We start from the raw sequence: 24,645 nt of genomic DNA, 5'->3' as shown, positions 1-24,645 counted from the left end.
TCAATATCGGAATTGGCGAATGCCAGGTCACGAAGGTTCTTGTTGACACAGGCAGCTCAGTCGACCTCATCTTTCGGGACACGCTCGACAAGATGGGAGTCGACTTGCGAGATATGAAGCCCTCCTCACGTACTCTCACGGGGTTCAATGGTTCCTCGGAACATATGATTGGGACAATTCGTCTCCAGTTTACGCAGGTGACGTGACTCGCACTGTTAAGTTCTCTGTTATCCGAGCTAAGGCACCCTACAACGCAATCCTCGGAATGCCATGGTTACGCTCCATGAAAGCCATTCCCTCCACCTATCACCAATGCGTTAAGTTCCCCGGGAAAGATGGAACGACGCAGACGATTCGCGGGGACCAACGGGCCGCGAGGGAGCTCCTTATCGCCGCAGTCAAGTTGTGCGCATTGGCGCCTATCTCTCCGACGACCTGCAGTCATTAATCATTTCTTTCCTCAAAGAAAATGTCTCGACCTTTGCATGGGTAACTTCTGATATGAAGGGTATAGACCCCGCAGTAACATCCCACGAGTTAAACGTCGATCCGACGTTCAAGCCTATTCGACAGAAGAGACGAAAGCTCGGACCCGAACGGTTTAAAGCAATGAATGAGGAAGTCGACAGCTTGCTTGACACAGGCTTCATTGCCGAAGTACGGTACCCGGAATGGCTAGCAAACCCCGTCGTTGTTAAAAAGAAAAATGGGAAATGGCGCATTTGTGTTGACTTCACGGATTTGAACAAAGCATGTCCAAAAGACAGTTACCCTCTCCCGCATATCGACCGTCTGGTGGAGTCGACTACCGGCAACGAGCTCCTAACATTTATGGACGCTTTTTCCGGATACAATCAAATCATGATGCATGCGGACAATCGCGAGAAAACGGCGTTCATAACAGACAGAGGGACGTATTGTTACAAGGTCATGCCTTTCGGCCTAAAGAACGCAGGAGCGAATTACCAGCGTCTGGTCAATAGAATGTTTGCCGACAAACTCGGCAACACTATGGAAGTTTACATTGATGATATGCTGGTCAAGTCACTTCGCGTCTGGTCAATAGAATGTTTGATGACTGCTTCAAAACGTTGAACGAGTACGGGATGAAGCTCAACCCGGCGAAATGCACCTTCGGCATCACGTCTGGAGAGTTCCTAGGTTACATCGTCACCCAGCGAGGCATCGAGGCAAACTCAAAACAAATAACGGCAATCCTCGATCTCCCTAGCCCGAAGCACACCCGCGAGGTTCAGCGTTTAACCAGAAGGATCGCGGCACTAAATAGATTCATCTCAAGATCCACAAACAAGTGCATCCCGTTCTATGAAATCCTGCGAGGAAATAAAAGATTCGTCTGGGACGAAAAATGCGAACAAGCTTTCAATCAGCTCAAGCATTACCTAACGACACCTCCGGTTCTGTCGAAGCCCGAAGTCGGGGACACTCTATCCTTATCCATCGCCGTCACCTCCTCGGTCGTTAGCAGCGTCCTGATACGAGAAGACCGTGGCAAACAAAAACCTATTTTCTACACCAGCAAGCGGATGACGGAACCGGAAACGTGATACCCAACCTTGGAAAAGATGGCCCTCGCTATCATCACTTCGGCAAGAAAACTCAGACCTTATTTCCAATCGCACACTATCGAGGTGCTCTCCAACCAGCCCCTCAGGACTGTAATGCGAAATACCAACCAATCAGGAAGGCTAACAAAGTGGGCAGTCGAGCTTAGCGAGCACAACATCGTGTACAAAAACCACACAGCGGCTAAGTCGCAAGTCCTTGCTGACTTCCTGATTGAGCTAACGCCGGAGTTAGAACAAGATCTTGTGCTGCCAAGTCTGAACTGGATACTGCACGTAGATGGTTCATCTATGAACAAAGCCTCAGAGGCAGGCGTTCAACTCCAGTCACCAACAGGCTAACTAATCCGACAGTCGTTCAGTTTTGATTTTCCGGCATCCAACAACGAAGCCGAATACGAGTCTCTCATCGCAGGCCTTCGTCTCGCCAAAGCAGTAAAAGCTAAACGGATCAAAGCATACTGTGATTCCCAACTCGTGGTAAGTCAATTCCTCGGAGACTACAACGTTAGAAACGACAGAATGGATGCTTACTTAAACCTCGTAAAAGGTCTTATACAAGATTTCGAGTTCTTCGAGCTAACGAAAGTCCCTCGCGGAGAGAACGTATGTGCGGACGCACTCGCAGCCCTTGGGAGCAAACTACACGACCAGGTGAAAAGAACAATCCCAATACATAGGATTGAAAAGCCAAGCATCAGCCCACCGACGGAACAACTTGCCATTACAGCATCTGTTACCGATGCCATGGAAATCGATGAAGGGGAACCTCGCGCAATGGAAGGGCAACTCGAAGATTGGCGAACGGAATTCATCGCTTACCTTTCCGACGGAACACTACCTACAGAGAAATGGGAAGCAAGGCGGCTCAAAAGATGCAGTGCGCATTACGTCGTCATGGATGGAACATTCCATCGAGGGACTGCAACCAAAGTACTCCTTAGGTGTATCTTTGGAGACGAAACAAGGCTGGTCATGGCTGAAACACATGAAGGAGCAGCAGGCAATCATTCAGGAGGACGAGCTCTCGCACTAAAAGTGAAAAGCCTCGGCTTCTATTGGCCAACAATGAACGCAGATTGCAAATCCTATGTCAAGAAATGCGATAGGTGCCAGCGACACGCTTCAACCATACAAAGCCCGACAAAATTGCTCCACACCTTGACGGCGCCATACCCCTTCATGAGATGGGGAATGGATATAATCGGGCCAATGCCGAGTTCTCGTCAGAAGAGATTCATCCTAGTCTTGACAGATTACTTCACCAAATGGGTGGAAGCAAAAGCCTACGCCAGCATTACCGACAAGGAGGTGCAGAAGTTCGTCTGGAAAAACATCATCTGCAGGCACGGGCTCCCGTATGAGATAGTCACGGATAACGTATCCCAGTTCATATCCCACAACTTCAAAGAGTTCTGCGACAGATGGAGAATTCGGCTCAACATGTCCACACCGAGAAACCCGCAGAGCAACGGTCAAGCCGAGTCCACTAATAAGATAATCATCGACGGACTCAAGAAATGACTCGACTTGAAGAAGGGTTGCTGGGCCGACGAGCTGGATGGGGTCCTCTGGTCCCATAGAACAACACCTCGCGGAGCAACGAAAGCCACCCCCTTCTCGATGGCCTATGGGGTCGAAGCGATGGCACCGGATGAGGTAAACGTGACGAGTTTACGACGCTCCAAAATGCCGCAGAACATCAAACTTAACCAGGGTATGCTCCTCGACGCACTCGATGATATCGAAGAAAGACGCGACCAAGCATTGCTTCGAATCCAAAACTACCATCACAAAATCGAAAGCTATTACAACAAGAAGGTTAAGTCCCGCCCCCTCGAATTGGGAAATCTGGTTCTCCGGAAGGTGTTCGAAAACACAAAGGAATGGAAAGCCGGAAAACTCGGAGCCAACTGGGAAGGACCATACAAGATCATCGAGGTAGTGAAACCTGGAGTCTACCACCTCGAAACCTCAACCGGCGAAACGGTACCACGAGCCTGGAACTCAAAGCACCTTCGCCTCTTCCACAACTAAAAAACAGCAAAGACAGGTGAACGACCAACGGTCATGTTCACTCTAAAAAAAAAAAAAAAAAACCGAGTAAATGCGCTCCCAGCCACTTTTACTCAAAAAAAAAAACCGAGTAAATGCGCTCCCAGCCACTTTTACTCGGAAAAACAAAGGACTACGAATGGCTTGATCTTCCGCAAAGGAAGTACGTAGGCAGCCTTAACGGGTCCAGCTATAATAAAAAAAACACACACACTTCCCTGAGAAGTTGCGCAACTCATGCGATGCCTACATAAGATTCGCCCCGGCACTTCGAAACAAACGTACCGGCACTCGCACCCCACAGCCGAGTATGTCCTGATCAGACACATACTCGCGGGAATCCGGTCGTATCACAGTATTCACTGATGCGTCCGAAATGATGACTCTATCCATTTCGTAATTTACTAAGTAGGGTTTTTGGCCGACCGAACACTTAGAAATTATTTTGAAAGTCGAGGTAGGAACCGTTATCGTTTGAAAATTTATCTTTCACGGTCTGAAGTTATCCAATTTTCACTCGAACAAATCGGGAAGCTTGATAAACGACCCAACGACACCTGATCAACGAGTTATCGAGTTCACAAGCCCGTACGAGTCAACGTTGAGAAACGGCTATATCGCTGTCGCGATACGGCATGAATCACAAATTCTACGATCGCTCGCAATCAAGATATCTGCCGAGTTTCCTACACTTTCTCGGACCGCGACTCCCGGAGTTATATAATGACCAGGAAGCAATATAAGTAAAGCAGAATTCGCAAACAAGGAGAAACAGACGGAGTCTTAATAAACAAGAAACCGCAATGGGTTAAGTCATGATACATGAAGGAGGGAAGGTTCATCCAAAGCAAAAAAAAAGAAAGAGAAAAGAAAACAACAACAAAGTCATTCTTCAGGGTCCCTAGCCTGTTCCTGCGCCGCGGTATCGCGGTCTTGAGATGGTTCGGGGAGGTCGGAACGCACCGGTTGACCTGCATCGACGCTTTCAACGCGAGCCATCGCCTCTTCTCCGCGAACCTCAAGCTGACTCTCGGAGGGGTTTGCTAGATCTTCGATTATCTCCCCGCTCTGCGCTTCGTCGACCTCCTCGCCGGCATCAGCTCTGTCCGGTTCACGACCCTGACCATCCTCCGAATCAGAAATGGAAGAGTCAGAAATCTCAAGAACGTTGCTCCCGTCCTGGTTCCCAGCAAATTTCGCTCCCCCATCAACGGCTCGCGAGTCAGTAGCGGTCGCACCAGTCTTCGATGAGTCATCTCCCACGGAATGAGAGGGAGCAGCAGAGGTTCCAGGACGATCAGTGGGACTGTTGAGAACCCCGGCAGTCCTTGGATCGATCAAGCGCACGTTAGACCCGTGCGGGTCGAGACCCACGAAAGCTCGCATATCGACGAACTGAGATTCGAGGCGAAGTGGAGATAGAACCAAGTCAGCCTCCGGGATCTCGCCGGGATCAAGCTTCGAAGCTTCCTCCTCAAACTGTTTCTCTCTAGCCGCGAACATGTCGATAGTCTCTTGAGGAATGTCGCGTCCGCCGGCCTTTAAGGCCTCGAGGCAGCTCTTAGTCCCGAACGCTTGACTTTGGAGTAACCGCGCCGTGTCAAAAGGTCCACAACGGGTTCACCACTCGCGCAGATCCCAAAATGCTTGTTGGATTTTGCAATCATCTCGGTCTCAACCCTCACCCTTTCCTTCGTGACCTCGTAAATCCGCGAATCCCTAAAGCGGTCCAGCTCTTTCTTGTGCTCCGCGGCCTCGGCTCCTATCTCCTCCATAAGATTGGCCTTCCGCAGCTCCAGAGCCTCGATGGTGGAGCGAGCAAAGGAAAGCTCTTCTTCAGCTGCGTTGGTTCTCTTCTTCTGAGCTTTCCTCCGAGCAACCGCGCGATCCCTCTTCTCAGCCATCCTCTCGAACTCCTCCTGCCACTCCGCCTTCCTTCGACGGAGGAGTCTGCTCTTACTCACCACCGTCTTCTCCAGCTTCTCTGACTCAGCAAGCGCTTCCTTCAGCGCAGAGTCGTATTTTTCGATGACGAAGTTCTAAACCCCGTCACACTGCGAGACACGAAAACCAAAGAATTTGACAAAGGAAATGAGTATGTAATAGGAAGAACGAAAGAACCGAAGGAAAATCTTACCAACAACTTGGTGCGAGCGGCGTCGACATACTCATCCTTGAAGATTAGGTCAGCGACCGGCAGAAAGGGATTTGGGCCGCACTTGATCTGGCTGACCAATTCCGCGCATTTGTGAGGAGCGTAGACGAGAGGAGTTGGCCCGTCATACTCAAAAGAAACACGGTCAGGAAACTTGACTCTCAAAGTCTTCCTTACGACCGGAATACCACCAGTCGATGGACCAGGGACCGACGTCCCACGGTTCGATGAAATAGCAACGGGGGAAACTTGGCGCTTGGTCGTCCCTTGCTCGCCGGTTTTCTTCGACTTTTTCTTCTGAAGCGGAACCTCGGGTGAGACGCTTCGAGTTTCATCCGCTAGGGCCAAGTTGAGAGAGGGCCCGTCAGTCGGATCAGATGGAGCAGGGGGGAAGCGATTCCACTGTCTCGACCCGTGACGCTATCCTCCAAGGATAGTCGCTTCTTCTTCTTTCTCTTCTTCGTCGGCGGCTCTGCACCCTCCGAACGATCGCCTCCCTCTGGAAGAGTCTCGCGGTCATCATCGACAGGCGGCTCGTCATGGGCTCTTTTCTTGCTCTTTTTCTTCTTAGGAGCAGCGGCAACAACAAGCGAGGACTCGCGATGGTCAGAATTCGCGAGATTCACGTCGTCAGTGACCAACTCGCTGGGAGGCACCAACGGCTCGGCACGCGATAAGCCAAGCTCTCCCGCCATCATAGTGCTCAGATCCGGAAGGCCCCTCATCTTTCTTGCTGCGTTGATCTTCTTCTGCTCCTCAACGGTGAACAGCAAAATACGTCTCTTGGTTTTGTTAACCGACGGAAGGTAACTCGAATCCCAATCCCCTGCAAAGGACATGTTAAAAAAAATAATAATAATTCAACAAGGAGAGAGTAGAAGCCCACAGCGCGACTTATAAAAAAAAATGGACTTACTCCTGGAAATACAGTCGATCGAACGGCAAACTCTCTCCCAAGAAATATTCCCCCAGTGCTCTTGAGCGAGTCTCGCGATAGCACGAGCGTTCGCAAGAAACTCTTCCGGGTATTCACGAGAAGTCGGATGGTCGGCTACAAAGAAAAAAAAAAGACAGAAAAAATAGAAGGCAGTTAGTACGCGAAGAAATAAAACGAGTTAACGAAAGCGTTCTACCAAGCAAAGTGTTCCACAAGACACGGTAGTCGTCGTCTGGAGGGTCCTCGAAGGCAGATTCGTTGCATTTAACATAGAAGTAGGACCTCTGCCAATCGAGCATCTTATTAGGATGCCCCCTATCACGTTGTAGCTTGGCCACATTTTTATCGATAGGAGGCCATCCTCCAACGAACTCACGGACGTCAATTCTCAAAGGTACGAACGCTCAGCGAGGTATCGATCTCGGCAGCCATAACCAACAAAGCAACTGCAATACGCCACGAACCATTCAAAAATTGACTTATCGCTGCATCTCGGCGCCTCGCGTATGCCGTGGCTAGTCGGAGAATTGGGAACCAAAGCTTTGTATCGTCACGAAAATAGGACTCGTAGACGCATTGATACCCAACCGGCGGCGACCAAGGCCTTTGGCTCGCCGAAGGAATCAAGAAAGTCACCCCAAATCCGCGGCGCTCCCTCAGAAGCCTCTTCACGCTGTTGGGAGTCGATTGCGTCTTCATAACGTTCTCCCAAGCCTGACCACTCACATCCGGAGAGCGCAGACACTCGGGAGCTATCGCCGGCAGCTCTTCGAAGATCTCCCCAGGATAATAACACGTCGGCGTATAGTGAGCAGGAAGGACTCCGTCTCTCGCACCGCCAGAACCGTCTCTATCGCAAGCCTGCGGCTCGGCTTGGTTTCCCCTTACTTCTTGACGGAAGGAACGCGCTGACTCGGAAACCAGGATCCTTTGAGACAGATCCAGACTCCCGGTGTCCATCATCGCATCATGATGAACCCGTTCGAACTCCTCGAGCGGAACCTCGCCCGCGTCTCTCAAAGGACGAGATACGGTCACAACCTCCTTCCCTTTCTGTTCGCGAGATAACCTTCCCCCAGACGACATATCGCTATCTATATTACAACAACAACCTAGAGAGAGAAGTGGAGGGAAGGAGAGAGAGAATATCTAGATAACGCGGAGAAGAATAGAGGAGGAGAGGAACGATCAAGTATTTATAAGGGAGAGATGGGGTACTTCCCCGAGGCGTCATCATGATACCTACGTGGGCCTACGTGGGCCTGGGAACAGTATTTTAGCCGCCTAGGAAACCGAAGCGTCGATTCGGTTTCCCGACATAACCGGCCCAACTCCGAGTCGAACCAGCATCTGGGGCAAAATCGGATCTAACCAAACCAAAGCCGGTTTGGTTAGACTTGATCGAACCGCGCGACATAGCGAAATACTTGACGATGCCTCGCGATGCCCAATCTGGCAAGTTATCTTTGAGGCGACCCGTCTGTCCTTTCAAGCCATTAACCTTCTAAATTCATCAATATCAACGAGACGCTCATCTCAATGAACTGGGGGGACTTACTGTAGAGGGTGGATTCGACATCCCTCGAGGCCCGAAGAACAGACGGCCCAGCCCACTCAGAACGAAACGGTGTCTCGGCTCGACGGCTCGAAACGCGTGTCTAAGCGTCCTCGACTCAACGGCTACTCGAGACAATATGGGCTTCTCGGCCCAACGAGTTAAAAGCCCACGGAGACGACGCAAACTAGGTCATGGGAGAGTACGAGGTCAACTATATAAAGGGAAGGGAACGCAACGAGAAAGGGATCCGAAATCACTGATACTCACTGGGCGGCTAGATTAGGGTTTTACCTTTGTTGTCTCGCCTTGTGGTATCTCTCCGGCAAAGCCTTCGAGGCTCCGGTACCTTTCAGTTCACATATTTCTTTTCCTTGTAACCGACGAAACACTTTTCCGTTCTATAATAAGACGTCTTTGCTTAAACCCACGTCTAAAATCGAACGTTCTCTCGTTCCGTACCGTTTCCCGATCAAACACACATGGAAGGTAGATTTCAATTGGGAGGAAAATATCCCAGAGAATGATTATGACATAGCTAAAGAATGCTTGAATATAAATTACTATGGACCAAAGAGAATGTGTGAAGCGCTTATTCCACTTTTGCAGTTGTCTGATTCTCCTAGAATCATCAGCGTATCATCCTTCATGGGTCAACTAAAGGTACGTACTAAAAAAATCAAGAAAGATTGAGACACGTTGGTGGAGAGACTCTATATTAACGTTACAGTTGATGATTTTTCTACTAGAATCTACTAAACGAATGGGCTAAAGGGATTTTGAGCGACGCGGAGAATCTAACAGAGGAAAGAATCGACGAAGTTATTGACCAACTTCTCAACGAATTCAAAGATGGTGTGATTAAGACAAAAGACTGGAGTAAAGTTATGGCAGCTTACGTGGTTTTCAAGGCAAGTTTAAATGGTTACACGAGGATACTAGCCAAGAAACATCCCGAGATTCGAGTGAACTCAGTTTGTCCTGGGGTTGTTAGGACGGATATGACTTTCAATATTGGAGATTTTTCTGTGGAAGGAGCATCATGTCCCGTGAGGTTGGCTTTGCTTCCATATCAAGAAACCCCTTCTGGTTGTTTCTTCAACCGCAAGCAACTTTCAGAGTTCTGAATTTCATGTGTGATAAGTTATATATAAAGTCCAAAAATAATTAATGTAATGGGAGATTATGATAAGATTTTTCTACATGTTCATATTTTGAATAAATACTTTACAATTATAGAATTATATGCAGTTTTTGATTATATATTTCATAAATAAAGCTTTTCTTTTTCTTAGATTATTTTAGGACTCATGTTCTTCAGGGACTGCATCAGAAGTTTCTTCTTCTTCTTCTTTAGGGTTTGCTTCATTTTCGTTGGGTTCAATTTTGTCTTCCTCAGGTGTGCGTCGGTTGTTAGCAGCTTGGAGGACATGATTGTAGTTACCTTTCTCGAGGAAAAGCTGACTGAAATGAACCTTACAGTAAAGGACACCATTGAGAGCAGCGTATGAAGAGTGTGTTAATGGACAGCCACCGTGTGCACATCTAAAGCAAGTCTTGTGGTAAGATTCCCCTTCCATTGTGATCTTCTCTAGAGGATAAACAGTTTTCTTACAAGCTGGACATTTGTCTTGTGTTCCACTAAAGAAGGAAGATAGCTTGCTTGGAGCCCTCGTCTAGATTCACACAGAAAATCAGATTTTAAAAAAAAAATAATAAGTTGATGAACCAACAAAAAGATAGGAATGTTTGATCATTTACGTGCATACCACGTCATTCGTTTTCTCGGTCTTTCCTGCTGCAAATAGAAAGTAGGCAAGATTGTTAGCCTTTCCAACATAGGTGAAATGAACATAGCAAAAATATATTAACCTGACTGAAAATTTTTGCTGAAGTTTCCAGATTCTTTGAAGAGCTGTTCAAAATGTGGTTTGCAATACAGAACTCCATCCATGGATGAGTAGTTGCTAATCTGAGAAAGATAAGAAACATTCTGTTTTCTTTTTGTTTCCACAGAAACATAAGAACAATGGTGGAAGAATCAGAAGAAGAAGGTAGATACCACGAGAGTGCCATTGCAATGGCTGCACCTGAAGCATGACTTGTGGTAACGCATTCCTTCCAACGTCATCAAATCCATAACGTAGACAGTCTTGTCACACGCCTTGCATTTGTCTAGTGTCCCTGTAAACGCCATTGTTCTCTCGTTTTCCTTTTGATTTCTGATCACAAAATAGTCACAAAAAGGAATCAATGTCTTTTGCTTTCTGCCTTTATTCAAATTCTAGAATTGAGATGTTTGGTTCTGATGGCTGAGATTCTAATGCGGAAAACCCTTTAAATGTTTTATTTTCCTTTAAATATTTTTTTATCATATATACATATATAATCTAATTCCGGCTAATTCATTTTCATGAGTACATCAAAAGACACCCGGTTTGGTGCAAAGCTTATAAATAGCTAGGTAGCTTGACGTTTTTGAGATGTTATTATATAAGATTTTTTTTTATATAAGCTTCTATGAAATTATCATACAATGATTTGTTATTTTATTCCTTTACTGTTATCCATTGTTAGTATTCAAGATTTTTTTGGTTTACTAAGCACTAGGTGATTGAATGGATTAAAAACATATAACTTTTGATTTATAGATATTAAAAAGGTAAAAGACATAATCACAAATAATACATGTTATATAATGAAAGATGTGACGAAATGGTGCATGTTTATATAAGGTAAGTTTCAATTTTTTCCAAAACAATTTGCGTTATTGGTTAGGTGTAATTGAAATATACGTCGTGGAAGCAAATCTATAAGCGTAAGCAAAAACATATATAAAATTAATTATAAATTTAAGATAAAACGAAAAACATAAACAATATAATTATTACTTTCATAACATAAATTCTGAATATAAAATAAACCAAAAAATTACACTAGAATAATCACTACAAGAAAACACATGCTTAACTACGAAAATTAACGAGAAAAAACAATCCTCGTAAATTTGCGTCGAGTTTACGACGAATTTACGTGAAAAACTAAAGTCATCGTTATTTCCTCGTAACGTAACGACAAAACTGTTTCGTCGTAAAGTGGATGTAATTTTACGAGTATTTTACGAGGAAAAACTATTTTCTCGTAAATACGACGTAAACTTTGCGTGGTATTTACGAGGTAATAGTTTACGTGTATTTAGCGAGGAAATTTTTGAATCCACCAACTTTATAGGTGTTACACGTTTTTTTTGCCCACCTAATTAATTTTCGTCGTAAATTCATAGCAAAATTACAACTACCAGATTCGAATTTTCCTATAAATATGGATGTTTGAACATCATTTTAAACACACCAACAACAAAAAACGTGAAAGAAAAAAAATGGCTGGCTCCAGGACTATTTACGAGTTGCGGAAGTGGATGTATATGCATAGAGATGCTAACGGGAGAGTGACGAAAGAATACCTTGCGGGTCTGGAGACATTTATGCATCAAGCAGATTCAACACCGCTCGCCCAAGAAAGTGGTAAGATGTTCTGTCATTGTCGGAAATGCAACAATTCGAAACTGGCAAATCGTGAAAATGTTTGGAAGCATTTAATAAATAGAGGTTTCACGGCAAATTACTATATCTGGTTTCAACATGGAGAAGGTTTTAATTATGATCAGAATGAAGCAAGTAGTAGTAATAGCAATTTTCAGGAAAAAGAACCGGTTGATCATCATTTGCATAATGAACATAGTTACCATCAGGAGGAGATGGTAGATTATGATAGGGTTCATGATATGGTAGCTGATGCATTCGTAGCTCATGATGAAGATGAAGAACCTAATATAGATGCAAAAAAGTTTTACGAAATGTTAAACGCGGCGAATCAACCACTTTACAGTGGTTGTAGAGAAGGTCTCTCTAAATTGTCGTTAGCTGCTAGAATGATGAATATTAAAACTGATCACAATCTACCTGAAAGTTGCATGAACGAATGGGCGGACTTGTTTAAAGAGTACTTGCCGGAAGACAATGTGTCTGCTGATTCTTATTACGAGATTCAGAAACTGGTTTATAGTCTTGGGTTGCCTTTGGAGATGATAGATGTTTGCATCGACAACTGCATGATCTATTGGGGAGATGATGAGAAGCTAGAAGAATGTCGATTCTGCAAGAAGCCACGATTCAAGCCGCAAGGACGGGGACGTAATAGGGTACCGTACCAAAGGATGTGGTACCTACCAATTACAGATAGATTGAAAAGATTGTATCAATCAGAGCAGACTGCTGGAAAGATGAGATGGCATGCCGAGCATACTCAGACGGATGGTGAGATGACTCATCCATCAGATGCAAGAGCCTGGAAACATTTCAACAAAGTACATCCAGATTTCGCTAGCAATATCCGGAATGTGTATCTCGGATTATGCACAGATGGATTTAGTCCGTTCGGAATGTCAGGGAGACAATATTCATTGTGGCCAGTCTTTCTTACTCCATACAACCTGCCACCGGAGATGTGCATGCAACGGGAGTTACTATTCTTGACCATATTAATACCTGGTCCGAACCATCCAAAAAGGTCCCTGGATGTTTTCCTACAACCACTGATAAAAGAGTTGAAGGATTTGTGGTCAACAGGGGTGAGGACGTATGACTGTTCAACGAAGACGAATTTTACGATGCGAGCGATGCTTTTGTGGACCATAAGTGATTTTCCTGCCTATGGGATGTTGTCTGGATGGACTACACATGGGAGATTAGCTTGTCCATATTGTAATGGAACGACAGATGCGTTTCAACTGAAGAATGGTAGGAAGACAAGTTGGTTTGATTGTCACCGTCGATTTCTTCCCATTGGCCATCCTTACCGAAGAAACAAGAATTTGTTTAGGCACAAAAGGGTTGTGAGAGACACTCCTCCTCCATATCTAACTGGAGAACAAATTGAAGCGCAAATCGACTACTACGGAGCTAACGAAACAGTTCGTTGGGGTGATAATTGACATGTCCCTCGTAATATGCCAGATTCTTACGGTGTTCATCACAACTGGCACAAGAAGAGTATATTTTGGGAGTTGCCATATTGGAAGGATCTTCTTCTGCGCCACAACCTCGATGTGATGCATATAGAGAAGAATTTCTTTGAGAACATCATGAATACAATATTGAATGTCCCAGGGAAGACAAAAGACAACATAAAATCGAGGTTGGACTTGCCGGATATTTGCTCAAGAAGCGAGTTACATATTAAAAGCAATGGACAAGTTCCCGTTCCGATATTCAGATTATCTTCAGAAAAAAAGTCGGTGTTGTTCAACTGGGTGGCATCAGAAGTGAAGTTCCCCGATGGGTATGTTTCGAATCTCTCTAGATGTGTTGAAAAGGGTCAAAAGTTCTCCGGGATGAAGAGTAATGATTGTCATGTATTTATGCAACGACTACTGCCCTTTGCATTTGCGGAGCTACTTCCAACAAACGTACATGAAGCACTTGCAGGTACGTAGTGTGTTATATCACAATAATTTACAAAATAATATATGACTAACAATGTGTTTAATTTTTTTTTGAATATAAAAGGCATTGGAGCATTTTTCAGGGATCTGAGCACACGCACTCTTAAAGAAGAAGTTGTGGAACAGCTTCAGGAGAACATTCTCATCTTATTGTGCAACTTGGAGAAGATATTTCCTCCCGGATTTTTTGACGTCTACGGGATCTTGACGGAGATTATTGAAGTCGAATTTCCAGGGATACTGAAGCTGAAATGCGTCCTCTTCAAATGTGAATGGTTCGACCCCGTCGTCAACAGAGGTGTTCGGTCTAACAAATTCGGTGTAGTTGATGTCAACGGTGGACGAAGGTACAACAAATTCGAGCCTTTCATCTTAGCTTCACAAGCAGACCAAGTTAGCTTCCTTCCATACCCTCGGATGAGAGATCCAGGTATAAATTGGTTAGCAGTAATCAAAGTTACACCTCGAGGACGAATCATCAGTGGAGAAGAACCACCATTGCAAGAAGAACAGATAAATGAAGTTGAGGAACCTGAACAAGAAATTGATGATATCCTTCTCATTGATCCGCATAATCACGAGTACGAAGATCTTACCGATGATGCCACAGACGAAGCTGTTGAAGACGAGCTTAATGAAAATGATGATGTTTCTAGTGATGACGAGAATGTCGATGTATCCGATTGATGTATTTGTTTTATGAATAAGATGAGGGAGTTTGTTTTTATGAATAAGATAATGTGGGGTTTGTTTTATGAATAAGGTAATGTGGGAGTTTGTTTTATGAATAAGCAAATGTGGGAATTGTGGTTTGGAATGGAAATAAAGATGGGGTTTGAAATATATGAAGTAGAAAATAAGGAATATGGGGTTTGGGGTTTGGGGTTTCGGGTTTTGGATTCTAGGGATTTAAACATAACACTCGTTAATTCCACGTAAGCTTAAATCGTCGTAAAGTCCTCGTATTCCAACGAGTAAATAACGACGAAGGACTCGTTAATTCCACGTAGGACTAAATCGTCGTAAATACCACGTAGGATGAATTCGTCGTAAAAACCACGTAGGATGAAATCGTCGTAAATATAACGTAATACAACGAGGAAATAACGACGAAACCTAAAAATAAATATGGGGTTTGGAATATATGAAGTAGAAAATAAGGAATATGGGGTTTGGGGTTTGGGGTTTCGGGTTTGGGGTTTCGGGTTTTGGGGTTCCGGGTTTTGGATTTCGGGTTTCGGGTTTCGGGTTTTTGGTTTCGGGTTTGGGGTTTCGGGTTTAGGTGTTCGGGGTTTGGGGTTTCGGGTTTTGGATTTCGGGTTTCGGGTTTCGGGTTTCGGGTTTCGGGTTTCGGGTTTCGGGTTTCGGGTTTCGGGTTTCGGGTTTCTAGGGATTTAACCATAACACTCGTTAAAAATAACGACGAAACTTAAAATTAAATATGGGGTTTGGAATATATGAAGTAGAAAATTAAAGATGGGGGTTTGGGTTTCGGGTTTGGGGGTTGGGGTTTGGGGTTTCGGGTATGGGGTTTCGGGTTTCGGGTTTGGGTTTCGGGTTTCGGGTTTCGGATTCTAGGGATTTAAACATAACACTCGTTAATTCCATGTAAGCACAAATCGTCGTAAAGTCCTCGTAGGATGAAATCGTCGTAACTATGATATCTTGCATATTCACATTGTTTTATCCATTTATTCATGTGCATTTTCATCATATAGATTAGGATTAAGCCATGTCTAGGTTGCATTTTGCATACATATGTCTCTATTAGGTATTGGAGTACCACATGGAGTTCCTGGAGACATTTGGGTACATTTGGAGCTCAAGGGAGGTGATTAGAGGTGATTAGAGTGATCATTGGACGAGCAATGCATGGGAGCGACCTACCGGAGCGACGCCATGAACTCGCTCGCCATCTATGCTTCGGAGCGACCTCCTAGAGCGACACCCTAAGGTCGCTCGCGTCTATGGTTTCTGAGCAAGCCGGGAGCGACGTCTTCGGAGCGACACATCCAGGTCGCTCGCGAGGAAACGACCCGGGAGCGACCTCTCGCAGCGACGTGCCGAGGTCGCTCCACGTCTATTTGTTTGGCCGAATTCATGTTTTCTCAAGGGCCTTTTTGGTCATTTCATTATGCACGTTTTTATTTTCTAAACCTATGTTTTTTACTCTGGAAGCCACCACCAGGCAGACCATCTTTGGATCTATTAAGAAATACACAAAAACTCTCTGGAGAAGTTCATCTCTTGGATTTTGATTGTTATGTTCTTGTGTTATTGTTGATTTCTTATCTATTTCTCTACATGATTAATCTGAAATCCAATATGGGTTTAAGAGGAATCATGGAGATTAGTGAGTAATCACCTTTTGAATTCATGGGTTAGGGAGATCAAGGGTGATTAGGTTAGTTCTAGGATGTTTTAGTGTAGATCATTCTTGTTCCTTGCTAGTAGAGTATTCATAATGCATCTTCTGAGTTGGCCACTCAAAAGTTGATCAATAGGCATTTCCCACCCAAAAGGTGTTTGATGAAATGCCTGAGACAACTCTCCTAGGCTTTTAGTATACTTTGCCAAAGACATTTGTTGTTAAAGATGCTAAGATAGCTAATAGACTTGTTCGTAATGATTGCTTTCATATTATTCAACCAAAGACATTTGATGTTTGAGATATGTTAGCAAATGAGCATTCATCTAGACATAGAGCTTGCTTAGAATTGTGTCTAGGCTTAAGGTTGATAGTTTGATTGATCATTTGCCATCCTTAGTTCGATACTTGATCACCCAAGGTCTAATCCCTATGCCCATGAGTTCTCTTTTCCCTTAGTCAAGAAGTATCATTCTGTTATTGCTTTCTAGTATTAGTAGTAGTTTAAAACTCATCTAAATCATTGGTTGCACTTAGATTAAGTGAGTATTTGCATTCTCAGTGCTTTGATATCCCTCAGAACTGGTTCGACAATCACTATACTACAACATTTGTCTTAGGAGCCTTGAAAACTCCTAACATCAAACTACCACGTAAAATGATTTAAACAAAACACTCGTTAATTCCACGTAAGCAGAAATCGTCGTAAAGACCACGTAAACGGATTTATACATAAACCCGTTAATTCCACGTAAGTACAAATTGTCGTAAATATCTCGTAGTGTACAAACTTGAAAAAAAAAGGAAAATGAGAGAAATACCAGATTAACATGTGGCAAGACTTCCAGCAATTATAATACGTAAGTCTCGCCCACATGAATTCTAATATCTTCTCCTTTTCCTATTTTTTTCAAATATTTATAATTTGAATAGGATTTTTTTGAGGATTGTGATTTGAGATAAGGTGTGATTTGGGAGTTTGTGTGTGGTTTGAGAGTGAGAGTTGTGGGTATATTTATAGGAAAGCAAGCCTCGTTAATTCCTCGTAAGGTAAATCGTCGTTAATACCTCGTATAAAAAAACACGGGCCTTTGTGATTCCTCGCAATTTCCTCGTAAAAAAAAAGACGGGCCTTTGTAACTGCTCGCTATTTCGTCGTAAACTTACGAGGAATTTGCGACGATATGTAATCTTATATATACACCCGAGCGCTCACTCTTTCTTTCTTCTCTACTTCCTCTCTACTTCCTCTCCATTTCGTAGCAATTGTTAGCCTCTCTGATTCCTCTCTAATTTGGTTAGTTTATGATAGATTAGGTGGTTAGTATAGGAAATTTAGATAGGTTTGCGGATTTTATGTTGTTTAGTGTTGATTATGTGGATAATGTTGGGAAATATATTGTTGATGTTAATTTTAAAAATTTCATTTTTTTTCCAGGTTCGAAAAGGAAGACTTACTGCCCATTACAGAGAGATCTTCGGTGAGCCGGGTAGTCGTTTAGACCCGGCCTCTTCTTCCGCTCCCAGTTCTTCGGGCCAGGAGACTGTCCCCGAGACTCAGTACACTCAGAGAGTCTCTGGGTCTACTTCTTCTACTGCACCATCGGCTCCTCATGTGCCTCCTCCGATGCCTCCTCCTGTGCCTCCTCCGATGGCACCTCCGATGGCCGCCGATATTCATCCTGATTTGATGGTGCCTCCGAGTGCTCCTTACTCGCAGTACACTGTAGAAGACATTCTCAGTCTGCCAGGCAGAGAAGGTTTACCAGTCATCGACCCAGACCGACCGGACGGAACTTTGTGGTATGTTGCATTAATTTTTTTTTAATTCGTTTAAATTTCTTTTATAACATTAAAAAATAATTTATATTTTAAATTTGTATTTTCCAGGTGGGGGGTTGACGGATGTCTTGCATCGGACGTAACCGACACGATCAAGGGTTACTTCTCCATGCCACATCCAAACTGGAGTAAGACGCCTCACTACGTCAGAAAGACGTGGTTCAAAATTTACGATGTAAGTTTCTATTAATTAATTATATATACTTTATTTTTTTCATGATTTATATATATACTTTCTAAAAAACTAATTGTTAATTTATTTTTCCAACAGCAAAAATATACTTGGGCCTTGGGGATCACTGAGAGGGTGAGGAAGAAGTTTAACGCGAAGGCGAAAGTTCGCTTGTTGGACACGGTCTCCAACTGGAAGGGTGACTGGATCGTGAAGGGGTATGAGCCTGGCAAACCCGCTGAGCTCACCACGGATGTGTGGGATGGCCTCATCCGTTATTGGCGCCTTCCTGATTCCATTAGAATCGCCCAGGCTTGCTCTAACTCCCGTAACACGGTCGATGAGCACGGGAACGGGCCGATGCTTCACACTACGGGCCAAAAACCCCACGCCGGTGTCCGTTTGGAAATGGTAATTAAATATTTTATTAAATAATTTTTTAATATATATATTAATTTATTCTAACTTTCTTAACTGTTTTTAGGCCAAAGAGACGGGACATCTCCCTTCTCTTATGGAACTTTACGAGAGGACCCACAAGAACAAGGCGGGCGTATTTGTAGATGGCAAGTCCGAGCAAATCTACAACGACGTAGTTGCTCGGGTTGAAGACCTCAGCTGACCCAGCAGTCTACCGACGGATTACCCGTCACCTTATCCACACTTGACACGGATAAGATTTACGAGGAGGTAAATTTTCAAAAAAAATAATTTTTTATTATTCATTTAATTTAACTTTAAATTTTTACTTACAATATTTATTTTTTGTTTTTAAGGTTGTCCCTACAAAAAAAGGGACAGACGTTGGGTATTGGTTACGTCAACGATGTTCCGAGAGCGACATCGTCTTATGGTCAGCGACGGGATGATGAAGTCACTGAGCTGCGTAGAGAGTCCGCTCAGCTGCGTAACGAGTTGACCGCGACAAAATCTCGTATGGGTGGAGTCGAGGGTTTCTTGGACGTTATTGCGGCCACAAATCCGGAATGGGAGTCCATGTTGAGGAACATGCGACAACAACATCCCATTCAAGGCGAGTCATCCGACGTACATAACGAGGCGGATGTTACGAGGAGGAGTGATGAATTCTACCGGGCGATGAACGACCCTTAGTTTTTTTTTTGTTGTTGTATTATATAAATTCAAAACTTATTTATATATAAAATATTTTCATTTTGATTTATTTTTATTTTAAATTTTAATTTATTATTAAATTAAATAATTTTAATTATTTTTTAATTATATTTTTAAATTCTGTAAAAATAATAAAAACGAAGTAAATTCGTAGCTAATGTACGACCTCTTTACGTGGAAACCTTACGAGGAAATGACGAGAAACAATTAACGACTATTTTACGAGGAAACATTTGCGAGGAAATAACGAGGAAAAGTTTACGAGTATTTTACGAGGAAATCGTTTCGTGGTTGTTACGTGTATTTTGCGAGGAAACTCTTTCAAGGTATTTACGTGTAGGTTACGAGGAACTCATTTCGAGGTATTTACGAGGAATTGTAGCGACGTCTTTGCGTGGAATATTGACGTGGCCTTTACGACGAATCGCCCTACTTCGTCTTTACGACGAAATATATTCCTCGCTAAGTTACGACGAATTAGCGAGGAAATATGTGTTACGACGGACGAGTAACGAGCAAACGCGCTTCCTCGCTATTTCGTCGTAAAGCCTCTTTTACGACGAAATAACGAGGAAAACCGCCCTCGTTAAGGTGATGTTTTCTTGTAGTGAATAAAATATGAAAGAAACAATTTATAAAGAAACAATTAAAAAAAAACCGAAAAACCAGCTACACCGATTAGTGTCTTCAGAACTCTTCTTTTGCAATCCTATTAAGAGCAATAATAAAGGATACCAACTTACCAAACTAAATACAGTAATTTGCCAAACTCATTAAACGAAATGTATTACTTCTTTTTGAAAGCATTGATTTTTGGAACTTCATCGGACTCAAACACAATTTTGGAAAACTTATCAATGTTTGTCACGTTCTTCAATCGACATGATAAACTATATAATGTTACGGTCAACTGGTGATTGCGTATATACGCTATCCATATTTAGTTGGTTTGCATAAATTACGGTCAAATGAAAAAAATTATATAAAGGAATCAAGTAAATATAGGAAACTAATACTATTCGTGTAAATATAGGAAACTAATACTATTCGTTCATTTTGAAAGACGACTTACAATCCCCCATTAATTAACTTGTATTATCAAATGGTTGAGTTGGAAACCAAGTTTTGTCATAGTTAATAAGATTGTAGATATGGTTAGACAAATGATATATGTTTATACAATATTGTCCTGGCCAAAACCCCAACTAAAATAGTGACTATTTCATGACCAAAAAGACAATATCACGTATCAAAATTATGGCATTATCTATTTAAAAAGCTAATCCATTATTAAAATGTGATAATTAACAAACTAAGTGGTGCGCTTTGCAATGTTGTATTTTTTTGATGGTTTACCATTACGCTTAATAAACCATTGTCTGTTAAAATGTGACTTGCAGAGGTTGGTTTTATATTTTTATTATATATTTAAAATCTTATATATTAAAACAGAATTCACAACTTTGATTCATGTGTGATTTTTAAAAAATGGACCTAATGGATCTATTTCTAAAAAGTCATGTTACATTTAATCTCTAATCTTATCATTTAAATTTTGGGCCTACCAGAAATTTTTATTAGCCTATCAATAATTGGATTTAAACAATAAATGATCCATTGGATTTATCGATAGTATAAATTAAATATATATAATTTAATATTGTAATACTATACCTTCATATGTTAAATATTTAAATATTTGTCGATGTTAACTTTTAAAATTATGAAAATTTTTTTTTAAATAACAAAAATCATATTATCTAACAATGATTAATCTTTACAACCTTAAACCAATGAAAACAAATTTTAAACTATATCGTTTATTTTAAAAATTTAAACAAAAACTAAATGTTTAATTATTTACTCGATAATATAAATCTATGAAGCGAAAATTTTAATTTTTTAAAGACTTTCTAAATTTGTGAAATGTTACAATATCTTTGAATATGACAGTAAAACAATATTTTACTAATCTTTATATATATAGTTACGATTTTAATAATGAAATAATAATCCGAAAATATATATGTAGAAGAAGATATAAATACATGTGAAAGTTTGAAACAATCTATTCAATGAAAAAAATATACCGTAAATTTATTATGTTTTAAAAATTGATAGACACATATGTATTATAATATATACCAATTTAGAATTGAAAACAAAATATTTATATAAAAATAAATGAAAACAAAAATCCGCGCGGTTGCGCGAATCGAGATTTAGTTTTCTTTTATACCAACAACTACGATCACCATGATCTAAAAGTGTATAAAATTATGTTTTAACTTTATTTATTTTGGTCCGATTAAATCAAATCTTCTTACTAAAAATAATATAGTTATCGAAATTTTAGTAGAAGTGATTACTTAGTTGTTTTTTGTTTTTATTAAATTTACTATAAAGTAGGTAGGTACATTTTATTCTGGAACTCATTGTTAATTTGAAACGGGTCACTTTTTGTAAGTTTTTTCTTCTGAAAAAGGTTTTGTCAGTTTCATAAGTTTTTGTATTTGTTACTTTTATTTCATGAAAAGCCGCATTTACCTAATTCACCTAACTATAAAGAACGCAAATAATATTTAATTAGTTAAAAAGTTATTGGCTTGCACATGTGGAGATGCTTTTCAACATATGTTGTCCGTTTCTATTAATTTTTTTTTATCAATCCGTTTCTATTCAGGTTTTTTTATAACTTTGAAGCATACATAGAACTTCAAAATGACTGAAATATTATTTGTACATCAAGAATGATGATGAATCAATAATGCAGTTTTTAGATTGAGTAAAAATGTAGTCTAAGTAAACTAAGTACTTATGATGAAGCTACAAAAGAAAAAAAAAAAGTACTTATGATGTGCAACTTTCTAAAGTACATTAAAATCTATTAAAATTTGCGGAGTATATTATCAACTACGCGCAGAATATTGTTTTATTATTGTTAAGAGTGATTTTTTGGATAATGTAATTTTGTTGTCGTTTTTATTTGTTAAGAGCATTACTTGGTATTTTTAGTGTGTTTTATAGTAGTAGGTGATATATTAATATATTTTGTGTTTGTTTTTTTGAATAATTTGTTTTTGTGTGTATAGTACTTGTTAGTAGTGAAGTGAACCTCTAACGTAAAAGAATATTTAATTTCAATAACTTTGTATCTACGCATTTGTTGATTCTAAGATTAACGGTTTCAGCATCAAAATTGTATTTTTTTTTTTTTAATTATAACTGTGTTTTTTGCCCTATCCCCGTATTTTGACCTTGAGCTGTCACCGTCTATGTATTCCGTTACCTTTCTGGTGTGCGATACTTCTCACCATCACCGGAAAAAGATTCACCTCTTTCTCTTGTTCTTCCTTGCATTCTTCACTTGTGAGATTATATGGTATTTGTTGTAGATCAGGTTTATGAGTTTTCAGTTGTTCGGTTGATTCTCACGGCATTGTAGGCTGTTCCAATCAATATTGACAGGTCCTCTTTTTCCTTAGATTTCAGCTGATGTTTGGAACTGTATTTCTTTGGTTGGGCCAGAGTTTAGTCGTCTTTGATGTTGTATTCATCGTTGTTGGCTTACCGTCAATAATGTCTCTGTTTGTCTTGGTTTTCAAGATCTATTTTTGGTGTTCTGATTTATATGCTTTTTTTTATAGCTCGAGGACGGTTCCATAGTTTGCTGATTTCGTTTCGTCTCTTTTTCCCTCTCTATTCTCGCATCTCTTTGCAGCTTTCATCGCATCTATGGTGGCTCTCCCTTTCACCATGTTTGCCACTTCAGGTTTGGATAATGTTTTCGTTCGTGTATGCTATGTGGGCTTGAAAGGTTATTTCTGGTCTCAAGTTTAGTCCCTGATTTCTCAGTGGTTTCTTTCATTTTCCCTTTCTCAAGTTGTTTCTTTTCTTTCTATATTTCTCTTCGTATAGGTGTGCGGAGTTAGTCTCTTGGAGCTTTGGTCCCTTCTATCCAGTGCTTTGTGGTTTTGCACTTGCATGGTCGTCTTGTATGTTCTTGTTTAGTTTGTAAGGTGTTTCTTACCTTTTAGCTACTGGTTGTGATTCCAGTGCTTTAGGCATATATCTTCCTGCTTCTTGGTGGCTTTGGCCTTTCGATTATTATTCTTCCTTTGGCCCGCTTTCTTGGTTATTTGCGTTGATGCTCTAGTTTCTTATTCTTAGTTTGATTATCTTATGATATTAATAGTGAAATAAATATATAGTTTGTAAATGAAATAATAAAAATTAGTAAAAATAATAAAATGGTGAAAGTTTATGCTATTTTTATTTGTGAATAAATTAAATATTTAAAATATATTTATATTCTTTTATTTATTTCTTGAATTTTAGGGACCAATAAATATGAGAAAGATTAGGTAGTACATAATTAGAAATTGATGGAGCAAATTGCAATAATTTAAATGAAGAAGGATTTAAAATTATAAAACAAACATGAGGACACATGTAAACAAACCCCCCTTCCACATGTCATAAGAAGGGAAAAAGCCAACTTTATATATATAGATAGATGTGTTATTAAGTCAGAAAAAAAGTTAGGAGCGTTTTTGTTTTATTATCAAACTAGTATGGTTCTCGTGCTACGCACGAACTTATTTTTGCTTATAAATAAGACCAAATTTCAGTTTTAGATAACTAAAATTACATGTATAAAACAACTTTTATTTTTGTAAAAAGATGAGTACAGCAAAAAAACAAACCATGAACACACTAATTAGTTTATCACTGGTTAAGTTAGATTAGTTCTAAAAAAATACATTGATCATATAATTAGATTAGTTTTTTAAAAATACGATGATTTTATATTTAGCTCCCTCCATACAAATTTAATTTGAAGCTTTTCTGTTTTACTTCTGAATGTCTTGTTCTTCCTATGTTTTCCTAATTCTTAACCTGTAATATATGTCTTTAAACATTCAGTATATATATCAACTGCAAACAAAAACAATATTACAACAAAGTTTTATTTGTCAACCATCATTATAATTTACAACCAATTAATTAAAACAGTAAACAATAACTTGTAATAGATACACCGTTTTGTGAAAGCAAATCAAAGAAAAAAATCATTTATCCACAAAAACAATAGAAAATAATTGACTAATCAAAGTTAACAAACTCCTTAGTTTTAGAATAGGTGATATTTACTACTATACCTTTTAAATATATACAACAGAAATGATAAGCTCACGTCAGACATGAGTAAAACATCAAGTGTCAAGTGAATTCTCGTATTAAAAGGGTAATTTGAAAGCATACTTCCAAACTAAATGTATAAATGGATAGTGGCACATTTATTTGAAGAACACACAAGGGAAAAAAAAGTAAAGCA

The 24,645-nt window shown here is 40.8% G+C and overlaps 1 protein-coding gene across 1 annotated transcript; it reads right to left on the bottom strand.

The window, feature by feature from the left end:
* Positions 1 to 9,589: 9,589 nt before the first annotated feature.
* Positions 9,590 to 10,486, bottom strand: LOC106349023 (LIM domain-containing protein PLIM2c-like). Its single transcript, XM_013788897.3, has 4 exons — positions 10,351 to 10,486; positions 10,161 to 10,260; positions 10,058 to 10,086; positions 9,590 to 9,964 (listed from the first exon to the last, which is right to left on the bottom strand). The coding sequence occupies exons 1-4, from the start codon at positions 10,483 to 10,485 to the stop codon at positions 9,590 to 9,592; spliced, it is 639 nt and encodes a 212-aa protein (XP_013644351.2). The 5' UTR covers position 10,486.
* Positions 10,487 to 24,645: the final 14,159 nt, after the last annotated feature.

Source organism: Brassica napus, chromosome C4 (genome assembly GCF_020379485.1).
Source record: "Brassica napus cultivar Da-Ae chromosome C4, Da-Ae, whole genome shotgun sequence".
NCBI classification, from domain to species: Eukaryota; Viridiplantae; Streptophyta; class Magnoliopsida; order Brassicales; family Brassicaceae; genus Brassica; species Brassica napus.
Note: the sequence above shows the minus strand (reverse complement) of the source record. Positions and strands in the feature narration are given on the sequence as shown.

Coding starts and splice junctions, on each gene's coding strand:
- LOC106349023 (XM_013788897.3), bottom strand. CDS start 10,485: ATGGCGTTTACAGGGACACTAGACAAATGCAAGGCGTGTGACAAGACT. Junction 10,261..10,350: donor ATTGCAATGGCACTCTCGTG/GTATCTACCTTC, acceptor TATCTTTCTCAG/ATTAGCAACTACTCATCCAT. Junction 9,965..10,057: donor CCGAGAAAACGAATGACGTG/GTATGCACGTAA, acceptor GTGTGAATCTAG/ACGAGGGCTCCAAGCAAGCT.